Source organism: Eptesicus fuscus, chromosome 24 (genome assembly GCF_027574615.1).
Source record: "Eptesicus fuscus isolate TK198812 chromosome 24, DD_ASM_mEF_20220401, whole genome shotgun sequence".
Taxonomy (NCBI): domain Eukaryota; kingdom Metazoa; phylum Chordata; class Mammalia; order Chiroptera; family Vespertilionidae; genus Eptesicus; species Eptesicus fuscus.
Window position 1 is genome coordinate 6,648,571 of NC_072496.1, and position 15,169 is coordinate 6,663,739.

Below are 15,169 nucleotides of genomic sequence, written 5' to 3' on the forward strand. Positions count from 1 at the left end.
TCCAATCAGGGCATACCCGAAGCCTTCCCTTTTTCAGTTATAAAGTGTTCCCATTCCTTTGCCTGCCTTTGAGTCTCTGCCAAAATGCAAGCAATGGTGGCTGACTCCCTTGCTATTACTGCAAGCTCTGAATAGTCTTTGCCTAGTCTCATTTAGTTGATTCTCATTTCTTTCCATAAAGGGGATACTATTAATAACCATGCTGGATCAAGAGGCAAACATCAGGACTGTCCTGGGTAAATGAGCACATAGGTCAACCTAAGCATAAAGCACAATTAGACAAGAGGCTGTTTGCTAGTGAGGTAGAAAATTTGCAGGGGTTGGGACTGCTGGAGCCAAGGTGTGAGGAACAGGAGGTGAAATGTGCCACCACCACCAGGTGGGGCTGTACCTTTAAAAAATGGAGGACATTTGCCCGGGCTGCTGTGGCTCAGTTGGTGGTTCAATTCAATTCCCTGGGGTGTGCGGGAGGCAACTGACTGATTTCTCTCTCACATCAATATTTTTCTCTCTCTCCCTCTCTCGAATCATTAAAAAAAAAAAAAAGAATAGAGGCCATTTAATTACTGCAGTAAGTTCTTACTAGTAAGGTGTACATGCATTCAGGTTACTACTCGGTATCTTTTTGGTTTAGATGTACGGTACTGCAAATTCTGAACACTGGAATTAACGTAAAATTGTCTTCAGGGCAATAAATAGTGGAAATAATTCCAATGGTAAAAATATTCAAGTATACCAGTATTGGTATCTAGTATTAACTTACTTTCAATTATTGCCTACTGCACCTGAGGCAGTCAAGAGGTGAAAACACACTCCTTGACCTGAAGGTACTATTCTAGCCCAACCGGTGTGGCTCAGTGGTTGAGCATGGACCCATGAACCAGGAGGTCACGGTTGGATTCCAGGTCGAGGGCACATGCCCGGGTTGCAGGCTCGATTCCCAGTGTGGGGCGTGCAGGAGGCTGCCCATGGATGAGTCTCTCTAATCATTGATGTTTCTCTCTCTCTCTACCTCTCCCTTCATCTCTGAAATAAATAAACACACACACACAAATGTATTTTTTTATTTCTTTATTGATTAAGGTATACATACTTGTCCTTGTCCCCCCATTCCCATCCCACACCCCTCCCCACACATGCCCCCACCCCCCTGTTGTCCTTAACCACCGGTTAGACTCATATGCCTGCACACAAGTCCTTTGGTTGCATAAATGTATTATATATATATATATATATATATATATATATATATGCTTTATATATATAAAGTAGGTGCAATTCCAGAGTACTTCAGGTATGTATGGGCTACATAATTTTCAGGGGCAAATACATATCTATAATAATAAAAGCATAATATGCTAATTAGACTGGATGTCCTTCTGGACGACCTTTGGATGATGCCCCGACTGCAAGGGAAGCCAGGGTCCGGGTGCCTGCTGGCTGGTGGGTGCCTGCCAGCGGCCATAGGGACGCCGGTGCCTGCAGCCAGGGGAAGGAAGGCCTACTCTTGCACGAATTTTGTGCATCAGGCCTCTAGTGTTTAATAAAATTCTTGCACTGGATGTGCTCAACAAATCATGTCAAAAATGGCATAAGGCCCTAACCGGTTAGAGCGTAAGCCTGCAGACTGAAGGATCCCAGGTTCGATTCTGGTCAGGGGCATGTACCTTGGTTGCGGGCACATACCCAGTGGGGGGTGTGCAGGAGGCAACTAATCGATGTTTCTCTCTCTCATTGATGTTTCTAACTCTCTATCCCTCTCCCTTCCTCTCTGTAAAAATCAAAAAATATATATATTTTTAAATGGCATAAGGTCAAATGATTTCCAAATGTACAAGATGGTTTAGCTATCTGGGTGACCCAGTCTTTTGACACCCAGCCTTTTTATCGGCCTCCAGACATGGGTAATTAAGTTAGAAAAGCAAGCCGCAGGGTGGCGGTGGGTTTTTATTTATTTATTTATTTATTTAATCGTCCCAAGTGTCTACAAAGCTTCCGGTTTTGTTAAGATTCTAGGCCAAGATTAACTTTGCACCCTAATAGAGGTGTGGCTGGAACGCTCGGGGTAAAATAAACAAAAAACAAGTTTACCAACAGGCGCCGATGATAGAGCCCGACGGGACCCTCCCCGCAGCCGCCGCGTGCGCTTGTTCGCACAGTTGGGAACAATAAAGTTGAGCTTGTTCAAAGGGGTCCTTGTCATCCAGGGACTGTTGCACGAGCCTGCAAAATAAGGCTCCTAGAAACGTCCTGATGGTTTTCCAAGCCTGCTCGTTCTTCTCCGTAGTTTTTCTCTCGCCCGCGGTACACACATCCCGCGGGGAGCAGCGTACGCCGGGCCGGGTGGGGGCTCATTTCGGGCGCGGCTGGTCCGGCGATTGCTGCGGGCAGCCCCGAGGAAGGACCCCCCCCGGATCACGTGACGCCGGCGTCCCGGCAGTGGCGGCGGAGACAGACGGGATGAAGCCCAGACCTGCAGGTTTCGTGGATAATAAGCTGAAGCAGCGAGTCATCCAGGTGGGCCTCACAGTGGTCCGCGCCCGCTGCCCACGGCACCTTCCGGGGCGGCTCCCACGTCGGACTGGACTAGCCACCCGCCCCGGTGGGGCTGTTGGCAGTTCCACTCCGCCGCCCGCGGTGCAGGGCCTGCGCTCCCGCCGGGGTGGGAGGGCGCAGCCCGGGGGCCTGCCCGGGCCTGGTGCCCCTCCGCGCAGATCAGGAAGGAGAGCGGAGATGGCCTTGGAGTTAAAAATCTTCCTGTGGTGAAGTTAGGACAGAATCGGTCTTCGGACACTCCCCACTGTACCAGGCGCTTTGGGGGCCATAAAGCATTTCCATTCTCAAGAAACTTGGGGTCAGGTTGGGACACAGTAAAAATAGGTAGTATGGATGGGACTTTATAATACGCACTTTAAGGTGTCCCTCCTGTCCCCCCATCTTCATAATTGTTAGTAGAAGGCAGTGTATGCTAAATGTCTTGGAATGGTGGAAGCAATCTTATTTAGAAGAAGGGAGACATTTTTCTTCACATTATACTTTGGGAGCTGTATACTTTTCTTGTTTTTCTATTACCTTACCGGACGCTATACCATCTTTTTGTTTGTTTGTTTTACATATATATATATTTTTTCACTATTATTTATTTATTTTGGTTAGTCCATATCTTCGGGAGAGAGACAGAGTAGAAACATCGATGTGAGAATGCCTCCTGCACGCACCCCTACCAGGGGAAATTGGAGTTTGCCAGGGCCCTGCCCCACACCCTTCAGTTGACTTGTCAGACATCTGGAGTAAAACCCACCTTAAAAAAGCCCTACGTGTTTTGGCCCCTTGACCCCTGTTCTGTCTTTTTGCTTTTTTCTTTTCTTCTCACTTTGGCTTGCACTGTCCTAAGCACATGGGCCTTCTCAAACATGCCAAGCACAGGACTTTTGCTCTTGCAGTTCACTCACTCTGAATGACTCTGCTGGCTGGTCCTACAGCTTGCTTCTTCACCTTACTCAGGTCTCTGATCAGGGACTCCTAATTGGCCTCTTCTCAGTCCTCAACTTGCTTGATTGTCCTTTAGCGTTTGACATTAGACGTTTCCTCTATTGCTTTTACTTGGGTTCATTATAAAAGCAATAGGTTCTTATGGTTTAAAATAAAAGGAACAGAGGTCATAAAATGAAAAGAAAGAATTCCTTTCACCTCCACTCCACTTCTCCAGAGGTCTCTGTTGTATCTTTTTTAAAACTTTGTATGCGTTTACACACTTGCATATGTATGTATTCATTTTCTTTTAATCACACAAGCTTATTTGCATCAATTCTGCTGCTTTTTTCACTTAGCGGTATACTTTAGACATCTTCCCACAAATAGTACAGTTGCCTCCTTTTGACTAGCATATTCTATCTACTGCTGCTTACAAAGTACCCCCAAATTTAGCAGATTAACATGTGTTTATTTCTGTTGCTGTCAAGGAGCTTTTTTGAATTGCAGTGGGTATGAGATATGTACAAATATATGTAATTCAAAATTGACTATAATATATGGCAGCATATTATAGGAGTCCCGTGAAGGGGAAGGTTAACTAGAACAGTCCAGCTTTTGCTACCTAGTCTCTTGTCATCGGAAGCGTTTATGCAGAGTGTTACCATGTATTAGGATTCTTAAGAAGAAGAATCTTGCTCTATCAAATGGGGGACCTGGACTGGAAAACTAACAAGTATTGAAACATGGAAGTTGACTTAGACATGCCAGGTTTGAAATCTGGCCCTAAAACTTATGTGCTTCTGAGCAACTAATTAACCTTTTTTAAAAATATATATTTTATTGATTTTTTTAACAGAGAGGAAGAGAGATGGAGAGTTAGAAACATTGATGAGAGAGAAACATCAATCAGCTGCCTCCTGCACAACTCCACTGGGGATGTGCCCGCAACCAAGGTACATGCCCTTGACCGGAATTGAACCTTGGACCCTTCAGTCCGCAGGCCGATGCTCCATCCACTGAGCCAAACCGGTTAGGGCACTAATTAACCTTTTATTTGTTTTTTTAAAAAATATTTTTATTGATTTCAGAGAGGAAGGGAGAGGGAGAGAGAGAGATAGAAACATCAGTGATGAGAGAGAATCATGTATCTCCTGCCTCCTGCACGCCCCACTCTAGGGATGGAGCCTGCAACCTGGGCATGTGCCCTGACCAGGAATCGAACCGTGACCTCCTGGTTCATAGGTCGATGCTCAACCATTGAGCCATGAAGGCCGGGCAGTAATTAACCTCTTAAAGGTTAATTTAATTTACGCTTCATCTTCTATGTCTTACCTCATAGGAGTGTGAGTACTAAGAGATCATGTGTAAAAGGCCCCCTGGAACAGGCTCACAGGGCCCTTAGTTTCTCATTAATATTTTAACGGTGCTCCTAGACCAAAAGTAATACCTAATGGGTCTGTTTATTAAGTACGTAGTTAGGATCTAGCAACTTAATAACTATTTAGTTCAAATAACTCAGTAGCCTTTTGAGATTATAATAGGTAAAAATTGAAAGAAAATTAATATATTTCATTCTTCAATAACCACACTTATTTCCGAGTGGGATTTATGTGCCTAAGGAACAACTTCTCATAATTGCACTCGGGTCGTTTCTGCCATTCTCATCCTGCTGCACATTGATTTTTACATGGGGTTTGCTTTTTATTATAGCAGCTGCTGAAAACCCAGTTTTGCAGATAAGACATCAGCAAAAGGTGGTTTAATATTGAAGCCACGAACTGTCTCAGGCTATAATTCCTACAGTGTTGGGCAGATGTCAAATATTACCGTGTTCCTTCACATTTAAAATACCCCTTGGTGTCTTTGGGAGGTTAGTGCTTTGTTCTAGGATATTTGGGAACCTAGGATATAATAAGTCCTCACCACCTTATAGCTATTCTAGTTAGTGTTTTTGTGTGTCATAGTGATTGATAATTTTAATTAAATTCTCCGATTCCAGATGTGACAATCATTTAGTGATTTTTATTTATGTTTCTGGTATGCTTTATTAATGAAGAGTTTACATTGAAATATGACATGTTGAGTAGTCCAGTCTCTTATTTGTCAATTAAAATCTCTGAGTTAGAGCCTAACCCGTTTGGCTCAGTGGATAGAGCGTTGACCTGCGGACTGAAAGGTCCCAGGTTTGATTCCAGTCAAGGGCATGTACCTTGGTTGCAGGCACATCCCCAGTAGGAGGTGTGCAGAAGGCAGCTGATCGATGTTTCTCTCTCATCAATGTTTCTAACTCTATCCCCTTCCTTCCTCTCTGTAAAAAATCAATAAGATATATTTAATAAATAAATAAAATCACTGAGTTTGAAATATTGAGTGTTTATATTTATCCTATTTTCTGTTTTAGTACCTCACCAGTAACAGATGTGGCAAATATGTGGACACTGGAATCATGGCATCTGATTTACAAAGAATGTACAGGTAAGGAAATAGAGTCTGCAGGTTCTTGCTTTTCTTTCCTTCCATTTTGTTCCATTGTTGTTGTTTCTTTCCTATCATTTTTAAACTTTCCACCCTGCCTGAATTTCCCATTGATATTAATAATTGCTGACATTAGTTCTCCAGTCCCTAAGTTCAGAATTCAAGTAAGTTACTAGTATACAAACATTTACCAATCACGTGTTATGGGCAAAGAGATATCTTTGTTACTAGGGGTAATGGCTACATCATATCTTTTAGTACCTTATCGTCTGGTCAGGAATATTACTTCTTTTGCTGCTTCATTCATAAAATTAAACCATCAGGCATGATCTCCCTCAGCTTCCTGACTGTCAGAAATGTGTCACTCGGCCCAGACGGCTACACGGGAATTTCGGTTTGCAGATAGCTGTGTTCTCCTGTATCTTCAGATGGTCTTTCCTCTGTGTATAAGTGTCTGTAGTCTACTCTCCTCCTCTTATGAAGACACCAATCCCATAGGATTAAGTCCCGTCCACATGACCTCATTTTACCTGAGTTACATCTTTGAAGGTCCTGTTTCCAAATACAGTCACATTCTGAGGTACTCAGGGTTGGAACTTCATCGTATGCATTTTGGAGGGACACAACTCAGTTCACAACACTGTGCTGCTTGCCTCCCCAAACTTGATCCTTCTCGCTTACAAGTAAAAGAGCAGCAACCCCAGAAGTCTTAACCCATTTCGGTCTCAATTCTAACTCCAAAATCACATCTAAATCTCATCTAACCCAGGTATGGTGTGACTGGAGCTATGATTCATTCTGAGGCTGAGTTCCTCTCCAGCTGTGAACCTGGAAAACCAGACAACTTACTGCTGCCAAAATACAATGGTGGCCGTCGCTGGTATGGCTCAGTTGGTTGAGCATCTTCCCATACACCTACAGGTCACTGGTTCGATTCCCCGGCAGGGTACATTCCTGAGTTGCAGGCTCAATCCCCTGTAGGGTGCATGCAGGAGGAAGACAAAATACAGTAGTGGACAGGTATAGGATAGGCATTTTCATTCCAAAACGGAGAAATTGGAAAGAAGAAAGGGGTAATGGTGTCCAGCAAGTCTGAAACGTAACCGCGTGAATTCCACTAGACTTCAGTCTTGTGGCTCAGGGCCCTGTTCCGTGGGCTCGTCTGTGCTCATTGGGTCCATGGTGGCCGTGTCAGCTCTGCCAGCCTCTGAGCCTCCTGGGGAGTCCTGCTTCCCCCCCCCTTTTTTTTTTTTAAAGGAGGATGCGTGGTCCCAGTTGCTTAGCTCTTTTGGCCTGTTCTGTAGAATATCAAGAAAAATTATAGTTGTAAAAGTGTAAACTCCAAAGTTGTTTGAAAATAGGTTTATGGTCAGTGTACATTCAGTGGCACAATTATATATTCATGCAAACTTATGTGGGGGAGACCCCTGTACTAAAATTCTGTTCTCTTTTTCAGCATAGACTACGGTCGAAGAAAAAGGAATGCTTTTAGGATTCAGGTAGAAAAAGGTGAGTCTATTAGTGTTAGAAATGAATCATTAATAAAATTACAGAATGGTTTTAGCTCATGGCGTTTTTCTTTTTGTTTCAGTATTTAGCATAATTACTAGTGAGAAGGAACTTAAGAATCTAACCGAATTAGAAGATGAACATCTGGCAAAAAGAGCAAGACAAGGTGAAGAGGATAATGAGTAAGGATTACGGAGCCGAGAGTTTTTTCTATCTAACACATGAATCTGATCACATTATATTTCTACTCGTAAAACTTTCAGTGGCCCTTCATTGCCCAGGAGGCGCTATAGTATAACACTTACCTTTCCAGTCCTTACCTGCAGTGTTCTGTAGCTGGAATGTTCCTTTCTCTTTCACAAACTCCCACTCGAAGAGTCAGCTTTCAAAATGCTGTGTTATGGTCTTTGTCAGGCCTTCTTAGACTTTTCTATTTTTTATTTATTTATTTGATTTCAGAGAGGAAGGAAGAGAGAGAGAGAGATAGAACATCAATGATGAGAGAGAATCATTAATTGCCTGCCTCCTGCACTGCCCCCTACTGGGGATTGAGCCCACAACCTGGTCATGTGCCCTTGACTGGAATTGAACCCGGGACCCTTCAGTCCTCAGGCCAACACTCTATCCACTGAGCCAGACCGGCTAGGGCCATTTGTTTGTTTTTATATGTTAAAATCCTGAAGTGGTATTTCTGGGGACAGATTTATATTTTCAAGCATGTATTTTTTAGTGCATTTGGAGCTGCCCTCCGAGAAAGGTTGCCTTAGTTTATACTCCACCAGCTTTGTGTGAAGAATGCACTTCTCTGCCCCCTTGTAACCCTAGTTATACAGTTATTTAATCTTTGCTAGTATTATAGGCAAAAATTGATCATATTGTTTTTACTTATAATCTATTAATAACTAGTGATTTTTTTTTACTGTTTTATATTTCTTTGTGAATTTCTTATGGATTTTGTCTTTCATTTGAGAAGTATTTGGATTTGCCTTATTAGTTGTCAGCATTCTTTGTATAAAATAGCACCTCTTTTCATATGTATTGCAAATGCTTGTCCCATTTTGCCATTTGCCTTTTCTTTTTGTTTATAATGTCTTGATTAGAGAAGCTCTGCATCTTTACCTAGTCAAAGCTACCAACCTTTTCCTGTGTGGTTCATGCTGTGAATGCTTACATAGACCTCTATCACAGGAGCATGTAGAATAATTACCTGTACTTTTTTCTTGTTCCTTTATGGAATTACATTTAACTACTTAATCCACTTGTAATTAATTATACTTGTATGGCATGAATTGTAGGGCAAATGATATTTACCCAAATAGTTGAATAATCTACCTTATTTATATTGAAAAGAAATGCCCCAAATTGCCTTAGTTGAATTTAATGAATAGCAAAAGAATTCATGTCTTAATTATAAAACTGGGTCATAGCATTCATGTAAACCTTTTTACATGGAAAAGGCCCTTTCTTACTTAATTATTTTCTATAGAAAAAATAATAAATAGTAGTAGAGTCCTATAGTTATTACACACCAACTGTGTGTATAAACTAAATTCTCAGTTTGCAATTATTAGAATTTATACTTCTTTTTTTATCATATGATGTTGAAAAAAAAAGTTCCATTTGGTTACATGGCTTACTGGAGTATTTCTTCTCCTGGCTTCGGCTATTCCTAGATGAGACCCTTTGATCTAGTGGGAATTTACATTTCACTTTTATTTATTGCTCAGCTAATGGAAGCCACAGTTTATTAAGCATTTACTAGGTATTAAGGACTTTGCAAGCTTTTTTTTCCTTCTCTTTTTTTTTTCTTTTTTTCTTCTGATTTGCAAGCTTTCTTTTAATCTTCTAATAATCCAATGAGATATCCGTTTTGTAGATACGGAAGCTGAGGCTCAGAGAGATTAAATAGAAGCTGGTAAATAACTGGTAAAGCTGTATTTTGAGTCCAGATTTCTCTGATCCCAAAGCATGTACAGTGAACCACCATAATAATATTCTCCCTCAGTGTATTTTCCTGTTTTAGTTAGTAATTTTTTTTAAGATGTAAGAGAAAAGCCTTTACAATTTTTTTTCCTCTTTTCACTCAGGTATACTGAAAGCTATTCAGATGATGATTCAAATATAGAAGATTACCCAGATCCACAGGTAACATTTAATGGACATACTTGGATTCTTTTAAAAATCATGATCAACCTCCTTAGAGAAAAATCAGTGAGGAATACAGTGAGAGACTTTGAACATCTTCATGTAAACAATTAAATACTTCCTGTGTACAGTGTTAGTGAACTCTGGGGTTAACTGTTGTGCCCATATTTGTTTTTATAGCCTATTATGAAAACAGGGAAAAAGAAGGGAAGAGAAAGGCCATATAAAGGGCAGACATGTACAGAAAGAGGAATTCATAGTAAAAATGAAGAAAAGGATACATTTTCTGCCAGAGTTAACATTACCAATAAATAGACTTGGATTAAAGGGAAGCATGGGAATAATATATAAAATTACTTGTAACTTTTTTTTCCCATTGTTACTTCAGTTTTTAAATTCATTAATAACCATGATGATACTCAGATATATGTGATTAGTTTTTAATTGATGGGATAGTAGTGATTCTCATTGACAGCCTACCAGCTCATTTTCATACTTCTGTTATATTTTTTAAAATTCTTATTTAGTTTTATTTAACTGCCAATTATGAATTGGTACAGTAACTTGGAGTGGCAAGGGGATACACCTTTTTGGGTAGTAAATATTTGTGTTGAAATCATCTCATTGCAAACACCTATTTTTCTGACTATAAACGTTACGAGAGAAGTTGTTGGAAGCATAAAGTAGAAAATGTGTTAACATAGGCCGTCAGACCTTCATGAGTCCCTATTGAGTAACTTACGCTAAAATCATGTTTCTCCCAGTTGGCCAATCACATGAACTCTTCCCTGCTCTCCTTATATCGGAAAGGAAACCCGGATTCTGTTGCCAGTACTCCCGAGGGGGAGCCAAGAGAAACCAGCGGTTCAGCACCACCGATAGCGTCCAAAACCGGCTCCGTTCCGTCGAAGACCCCGGCCAGAGGCTCTGAAGGAGGATGGTTCATTGACAGAACTCCAGGTGGAAAGAAAGACAGTTTTTTCTTGGACCTATCAGAGGAGACAAGTAATAATAAAAAGCCATCATCTGAGATAGAGGTATTTTTATAGTGATATTTTAGCCCCACGTAGTTAGAGCACAGTGCCGTCTTTTCATTGAGGATAATATTAAGCAAATTATTGTGTTAAATAAAAGACATAGGAACTTTGAAATACACGTGGAATTTCATCACTTCCTACTGCGGCCATCATTTCCCTCCTAGACCTCCAGCTACTCTTTCTTGTCTTAACTATTGAAATGACCTTCCAACTGGAGTTTGCTTCCCCTCTTGTTTCCCCAGTTTATTCTTCACACAGAGATGTCTTTCTTATGGGTTAAGTCAGGTCATTGTCAATCATGTATTAAAAATCCTCCAGTGGCTTCGTTAGTCTACAGTCAAAGCTCTTGCAGTGGCCAGCAAAGCCCTGTGTGATTTGGCTGCCCTGCTGCCCTAGTCTCATCCACTGCCCTCCACCCACACCTGCCGGCTTTGCTTTGGCCACAGTGGCCGCTCGCTGTTTCTAGAACACACCAAGCACCCTCTCTCTTGAGGCATTTGCACTTGTTCTTTGTGTCTGGACCCTCCCCAGATGCCAGTGGTTCCTCCTCATTCCTTCAAGCTCTTTCCACGCGCCTTCTTCACTAGAGGCCTTTTCTGACATGACTAAGCCAGCACATCTTTGGGCGTTCTTTCCTGACCCTGCTGTATTTCCTTTTTTAAGTACTTATGACCTCCTGACTTGGGTAATTGTGTGGTTGGGTTTTGTTTTGTTTTTTGTCTTCTAGAATATCAGCTCTAAGAGAGCAGGGGCTTTGTTTTGTGTATGTGTCCCTGGCTAAAATACATCTAGCATGTAATTAATTGTCAGTTTGTTGAATTGGTGCTAATGAACTTCCTGAGATGCATTTACTAGTGAGAGTTAAAGAATGACTACTTGGGCCCTAGCCGGTTTGGCTCAGTGGATAGAGCGTCAGCCTGTGGACTGAAGGGTCCCAGGTTGGATTCCAGTCAAGGGCACATGCCTTGGTTGCAGGCTTCTTCCCTGCTCAGGCCCAGGTTAGGGTGCGTGCAGGAGGCAACCAATCAGTGTGTTTCTCTTATATCGATGTTTCTCTCTGTCTTTCCCTCTCTCTCAAAATCAATGGAAAAATATCTTCAGATGAGGATTAAAAAAAAAGAATTACTACTTGGGGGATGTATTACAGAAAGTTAACAGTTGTAGGGGATAGGGAAGATAGCTGTTAAAATAGCAATTTGGTTTATTTTCACTTTAAAGGGATCCTACATAAATGGATACGCTATAAAAATGTATAGAATAAGTAGATGCCCTAATTTCTAAAGCTTTTAATAATTGATGATTAACTTTTTTTTTTCAAATATATTTTATTGATTTTTTACAGAGAGGAAGAGAGAGGGATAGAGAGTTAGAAACATCGATGAGAGAGAAACATCGATCAGCTGCCTCTTGCACACCCCCTACTGGGGATGTGCCCGCAACCAAGGTACATGCCCTTGACCGGAATCGAACCTGGGACCCTGAGTCCACAGGCCAACGCTCTATCCACTGAGCCAAACCGGTTTCGGCTAAAGCTTTTAAAAATTGAAATATACATGAAGAAAAGTCAAGATTGATGAATTACCACATATTGGCCACATTGAGCATCATTCTTAACTTACTGTTTTCAATGCTTGGCAGGATGAGAGGGGATTTAGAGTAATCTGTCCCACAGTAGACTGGCTGTATTTACCCCTCTGCTCCAGGGCTCCAGTGCGGAAAGTGCTGGCCACGTGTGGCTCTTGAGCACTTGAAATTTGACTGGTACAAATGAGGAACTGAAATTTAAATTTAAAAACGAACATTCAATTCAGTTCTTGGCAGTGCACTTCTAAGTGTGTTTGGCCAGCTTGGGTAAGTGAATTACTTTTTCACCTGTAGAGTGAATCTGCTTTTTCAGCTGTAAATTTTATGAAATCTAAATACATGCTAAGTATTTCCCATGAGAATTTAGTGTCTGTCTTAGATGTGCTTGCTATAAGCATAAAGTCCACATTGGTCTTTGAAGATTTACTACAAAAACAATACAAAACACCTTGTTAATTTTCTACCCTGACGCTATATTGAAATGGTAATGCCTTGAATATATTTGATTAAATAAAATAGATTATTAAAATAATTTCAGCTCTTTTAAATGGGGCTCTAGAGTATATAAGCTTACCTATGTGGCCCACATTGTATTTCTCTTGGACAAGGCATCTCTAAGAGGTTTCCAGAACCAAGCCTTTTGGTGTGCCAAAATCTTTTCTCCTGCTGAATTAGTAATGGATCTTTTCCAAATCCCTTTGCTTTAATCATCCAGGATTCCAAAGAGTCGTCTCTTCTGGAGAGTAATAAGAAAAGGAAAGGCAGGTTAAAGAGCAAAGGAAGCAAAAGGAAGAAAGAAGATCTTCAGGAAGTCGATGGGGAGATAGAAGCTGTCCTGCAAAAGAAAGGTGCGACGCAGGTCTGTGGGTGGTGGTGGCCGTGTTTGCTTTGAAGGAGGCATCACTCTCCCAGGCTGATCTGCGTGGGGACCTTCCATGTGCAGAGACATTTCTTGGAAAATGTGTCAATAGCTAATGGATCTTGGTTTACTTAACAATTATTAAGTATAATTCTGAGTTGCTACTGAATCACTAACCTTTTCACTTCCTCCCTTTTCATTTACCAGCTAAAGCCAGGGGGCTAGACTTCCAGACCTCCAGCGTGAAGTTTGAAGATGTTGGAGGCAATGATGTGACACTAAAGGTTATTCAGATTCAGAATTTTACTTCCAGTGGGTATTGCTAATCAGTTATGCAAATCAAGTCCACGTCTTTGTTTCTAATAGGAACTGGTGTAGGAAAGGAGACTGGGGAGGGGAGAAGAGCAAACCTGACTGTACCCTGCAGGGTGTTGAGGGATAGAAGCAGCATAATAGCTTCAACTTTGTCACCACTTTCATTGTAGTGCATAAGCCACAGGCTTTATAATTTATAAGTGCTGGTATTTAAAAGTACTATAATAATGTTCCTGCTTATTTTTAGTGTTGGCTCTATTCCAGTTCCCTGCTAGTTATTTCTCTATACATCTGCAAGGTAGACGTTAGGAAATGGAAGCTGAGCGATGTTACTGCTGAGGTCATAGAGTGGGTACCAGAGCTGGAAGTCAAGCTCAGGTCTAAATCCCAAGCATACACTCACTCTCCTATATTTTGCTGCTCCCAAGAATAGGACGTTTCATTCCGTGTTGATTCCTTTCTCCCTTGGCCTGGGAAAGACATCTGTGCTGTTTCTTCCCTGCTAGGAAGTCTGCAAGATGCTCATACACATGCGTCACCCGGAGGTGTACCAGCACCTGGGCGTCACCCCCCCTCGTGGAGTTCTCCTTCATGGGCCACCAGGCTGCGGGAAGACATTACTTGCACATGCAATTGCTGGGGTGAGGTTTGCTGGCACTTGGTTGCTTTTGTTATTTTTGTTGTTGTTCGTTTGTTTTTACTCTTTGGTTAACTTGAACCAGACTTGGCATATTCTCAGGACTGATTCCTCCACTATTTTACCTCTTGCATGCTGCTGTTCGTGAGATGCTATTTTTTTTTCCTTTATTGATTAAGGTATTGTATATATGTCCTTATCGCCCCATTGCCCCCCCACCCCATTTTTAAAATCTTTATTGTCCCCTTTTAGCCCACCCCCCCTACCCCTGAGATGCTATTTTTGGTATCCAGTTATTTATATGGCAAGGATTAGGTGAGAAGCAAAATCATATAGCTGTGAACAACGCCCCCTTTTTTTAAAAAACACATTTACATTTTACATTTTAGTTCTCTTTCTCTTTAAGCCAGTAGTTCTAAAGAGCAATGAAATAAGAAAACTAAGGATGTATTTTTTTTATAGATAAAAATTTATCCAGGATAATGGTTTTATACTTTTTAGGGTTAAAATGTCCTTTCTAAAAAAGATAATTGGCAAAACGAAAAGTTAGCAGTCTTATTTTAGTCCCATCAGATTTTTCAGAAACTGTTTTGGATAATAAAATGCAAAATGAGTACTTTAATTTTAAGCACAGGGTGCTATACTGATCACTAATAGATTAGTGCTCTATGAAACAAAAGCCTTTATAACGGAGAACTTGATGGATTTGCATCATTCTATTCATTTGTTGGATAAATCTATTGTGTGACTGCTGTGCGCCAGACATTGAAATATAGTGATAAGTACAACAAACGCAGTTTTTATCTTTTTATTTTTATTTTTATTTTTATTGATTTCAGAGAGGAAGAGAGAGAGAGAAACATCAATGATTAGAGAATCATTGATCAGCTGCCTCCTGCACACCCTACTGGGGATTGAGCCCACAACCTGGGCATGTGCTCTTGACCAGCATTGAACCCAGGACCCTTCAGTCTGCAGACCAACGCTCTATCCACTGAGCAAAACCAGCTAGGGCCAGTTTTTATCTTTAAGGAGTTTTTCAGTCTAATATGAGAGACAGACATGAAACATTCATGGATATAAATGTCTACATAGTTAAAATGGTAATAAGTGAGAGACACAAAAGATGCGGAA

The 15,169-nt window shown here is 41.2% G+C and overlaps 1 protein-coding gene across 2 annotated transcripts in view; it reads left to right on the top strand.

The window, feature by feature from the left end:
• The first annotated feature begins 2,426 nt into the window (after positions 1-2,426).
• The window catches only part of NVL (nuclear VCP like), a 49,444-nt gene continuing 36,701 nt past the window's right edge, over positions 2,427-15,169 (top strand). For both annotated transcript variants that reach the window (XM_028158003.2, XM_054713087.1), the window contains exons 1-9: positions 2,427-2,517; positions 5,876-5,949; positions 7,406-7,458; positions 7,541-7,640; positions 9,546-9,603; positions 10,368-10,640; positions 12,940-13,072; positions 13,291-13,367; positions 13,905-14,039. In XM_028158003.2, coding sequence (XP_028013804.2) covers positions 2,461-2,517; positions 5,876-5,949; positions 7,406-7,458; positions 7,541-7,640; positions 9,546-9,603; positions 10,368-10,640; positions 12,940-13,072; positions 13,291-13,367; positions 13,905-14,039 — 960 coding nt within the window. In that variant the 5' untranslated portion in view covers positions 2,427-2,460. The remainder of the gene's footprint in view (positions 2,518-5,875; positions 5,950-7,405; positions 7,459-7,540; positions 7,641-9,545; positions 9,604-10,367; positions 10,641-12,939; positions 13,073-13,290; positions 13,368-13,904; positions 14,040-15,169) is intronic.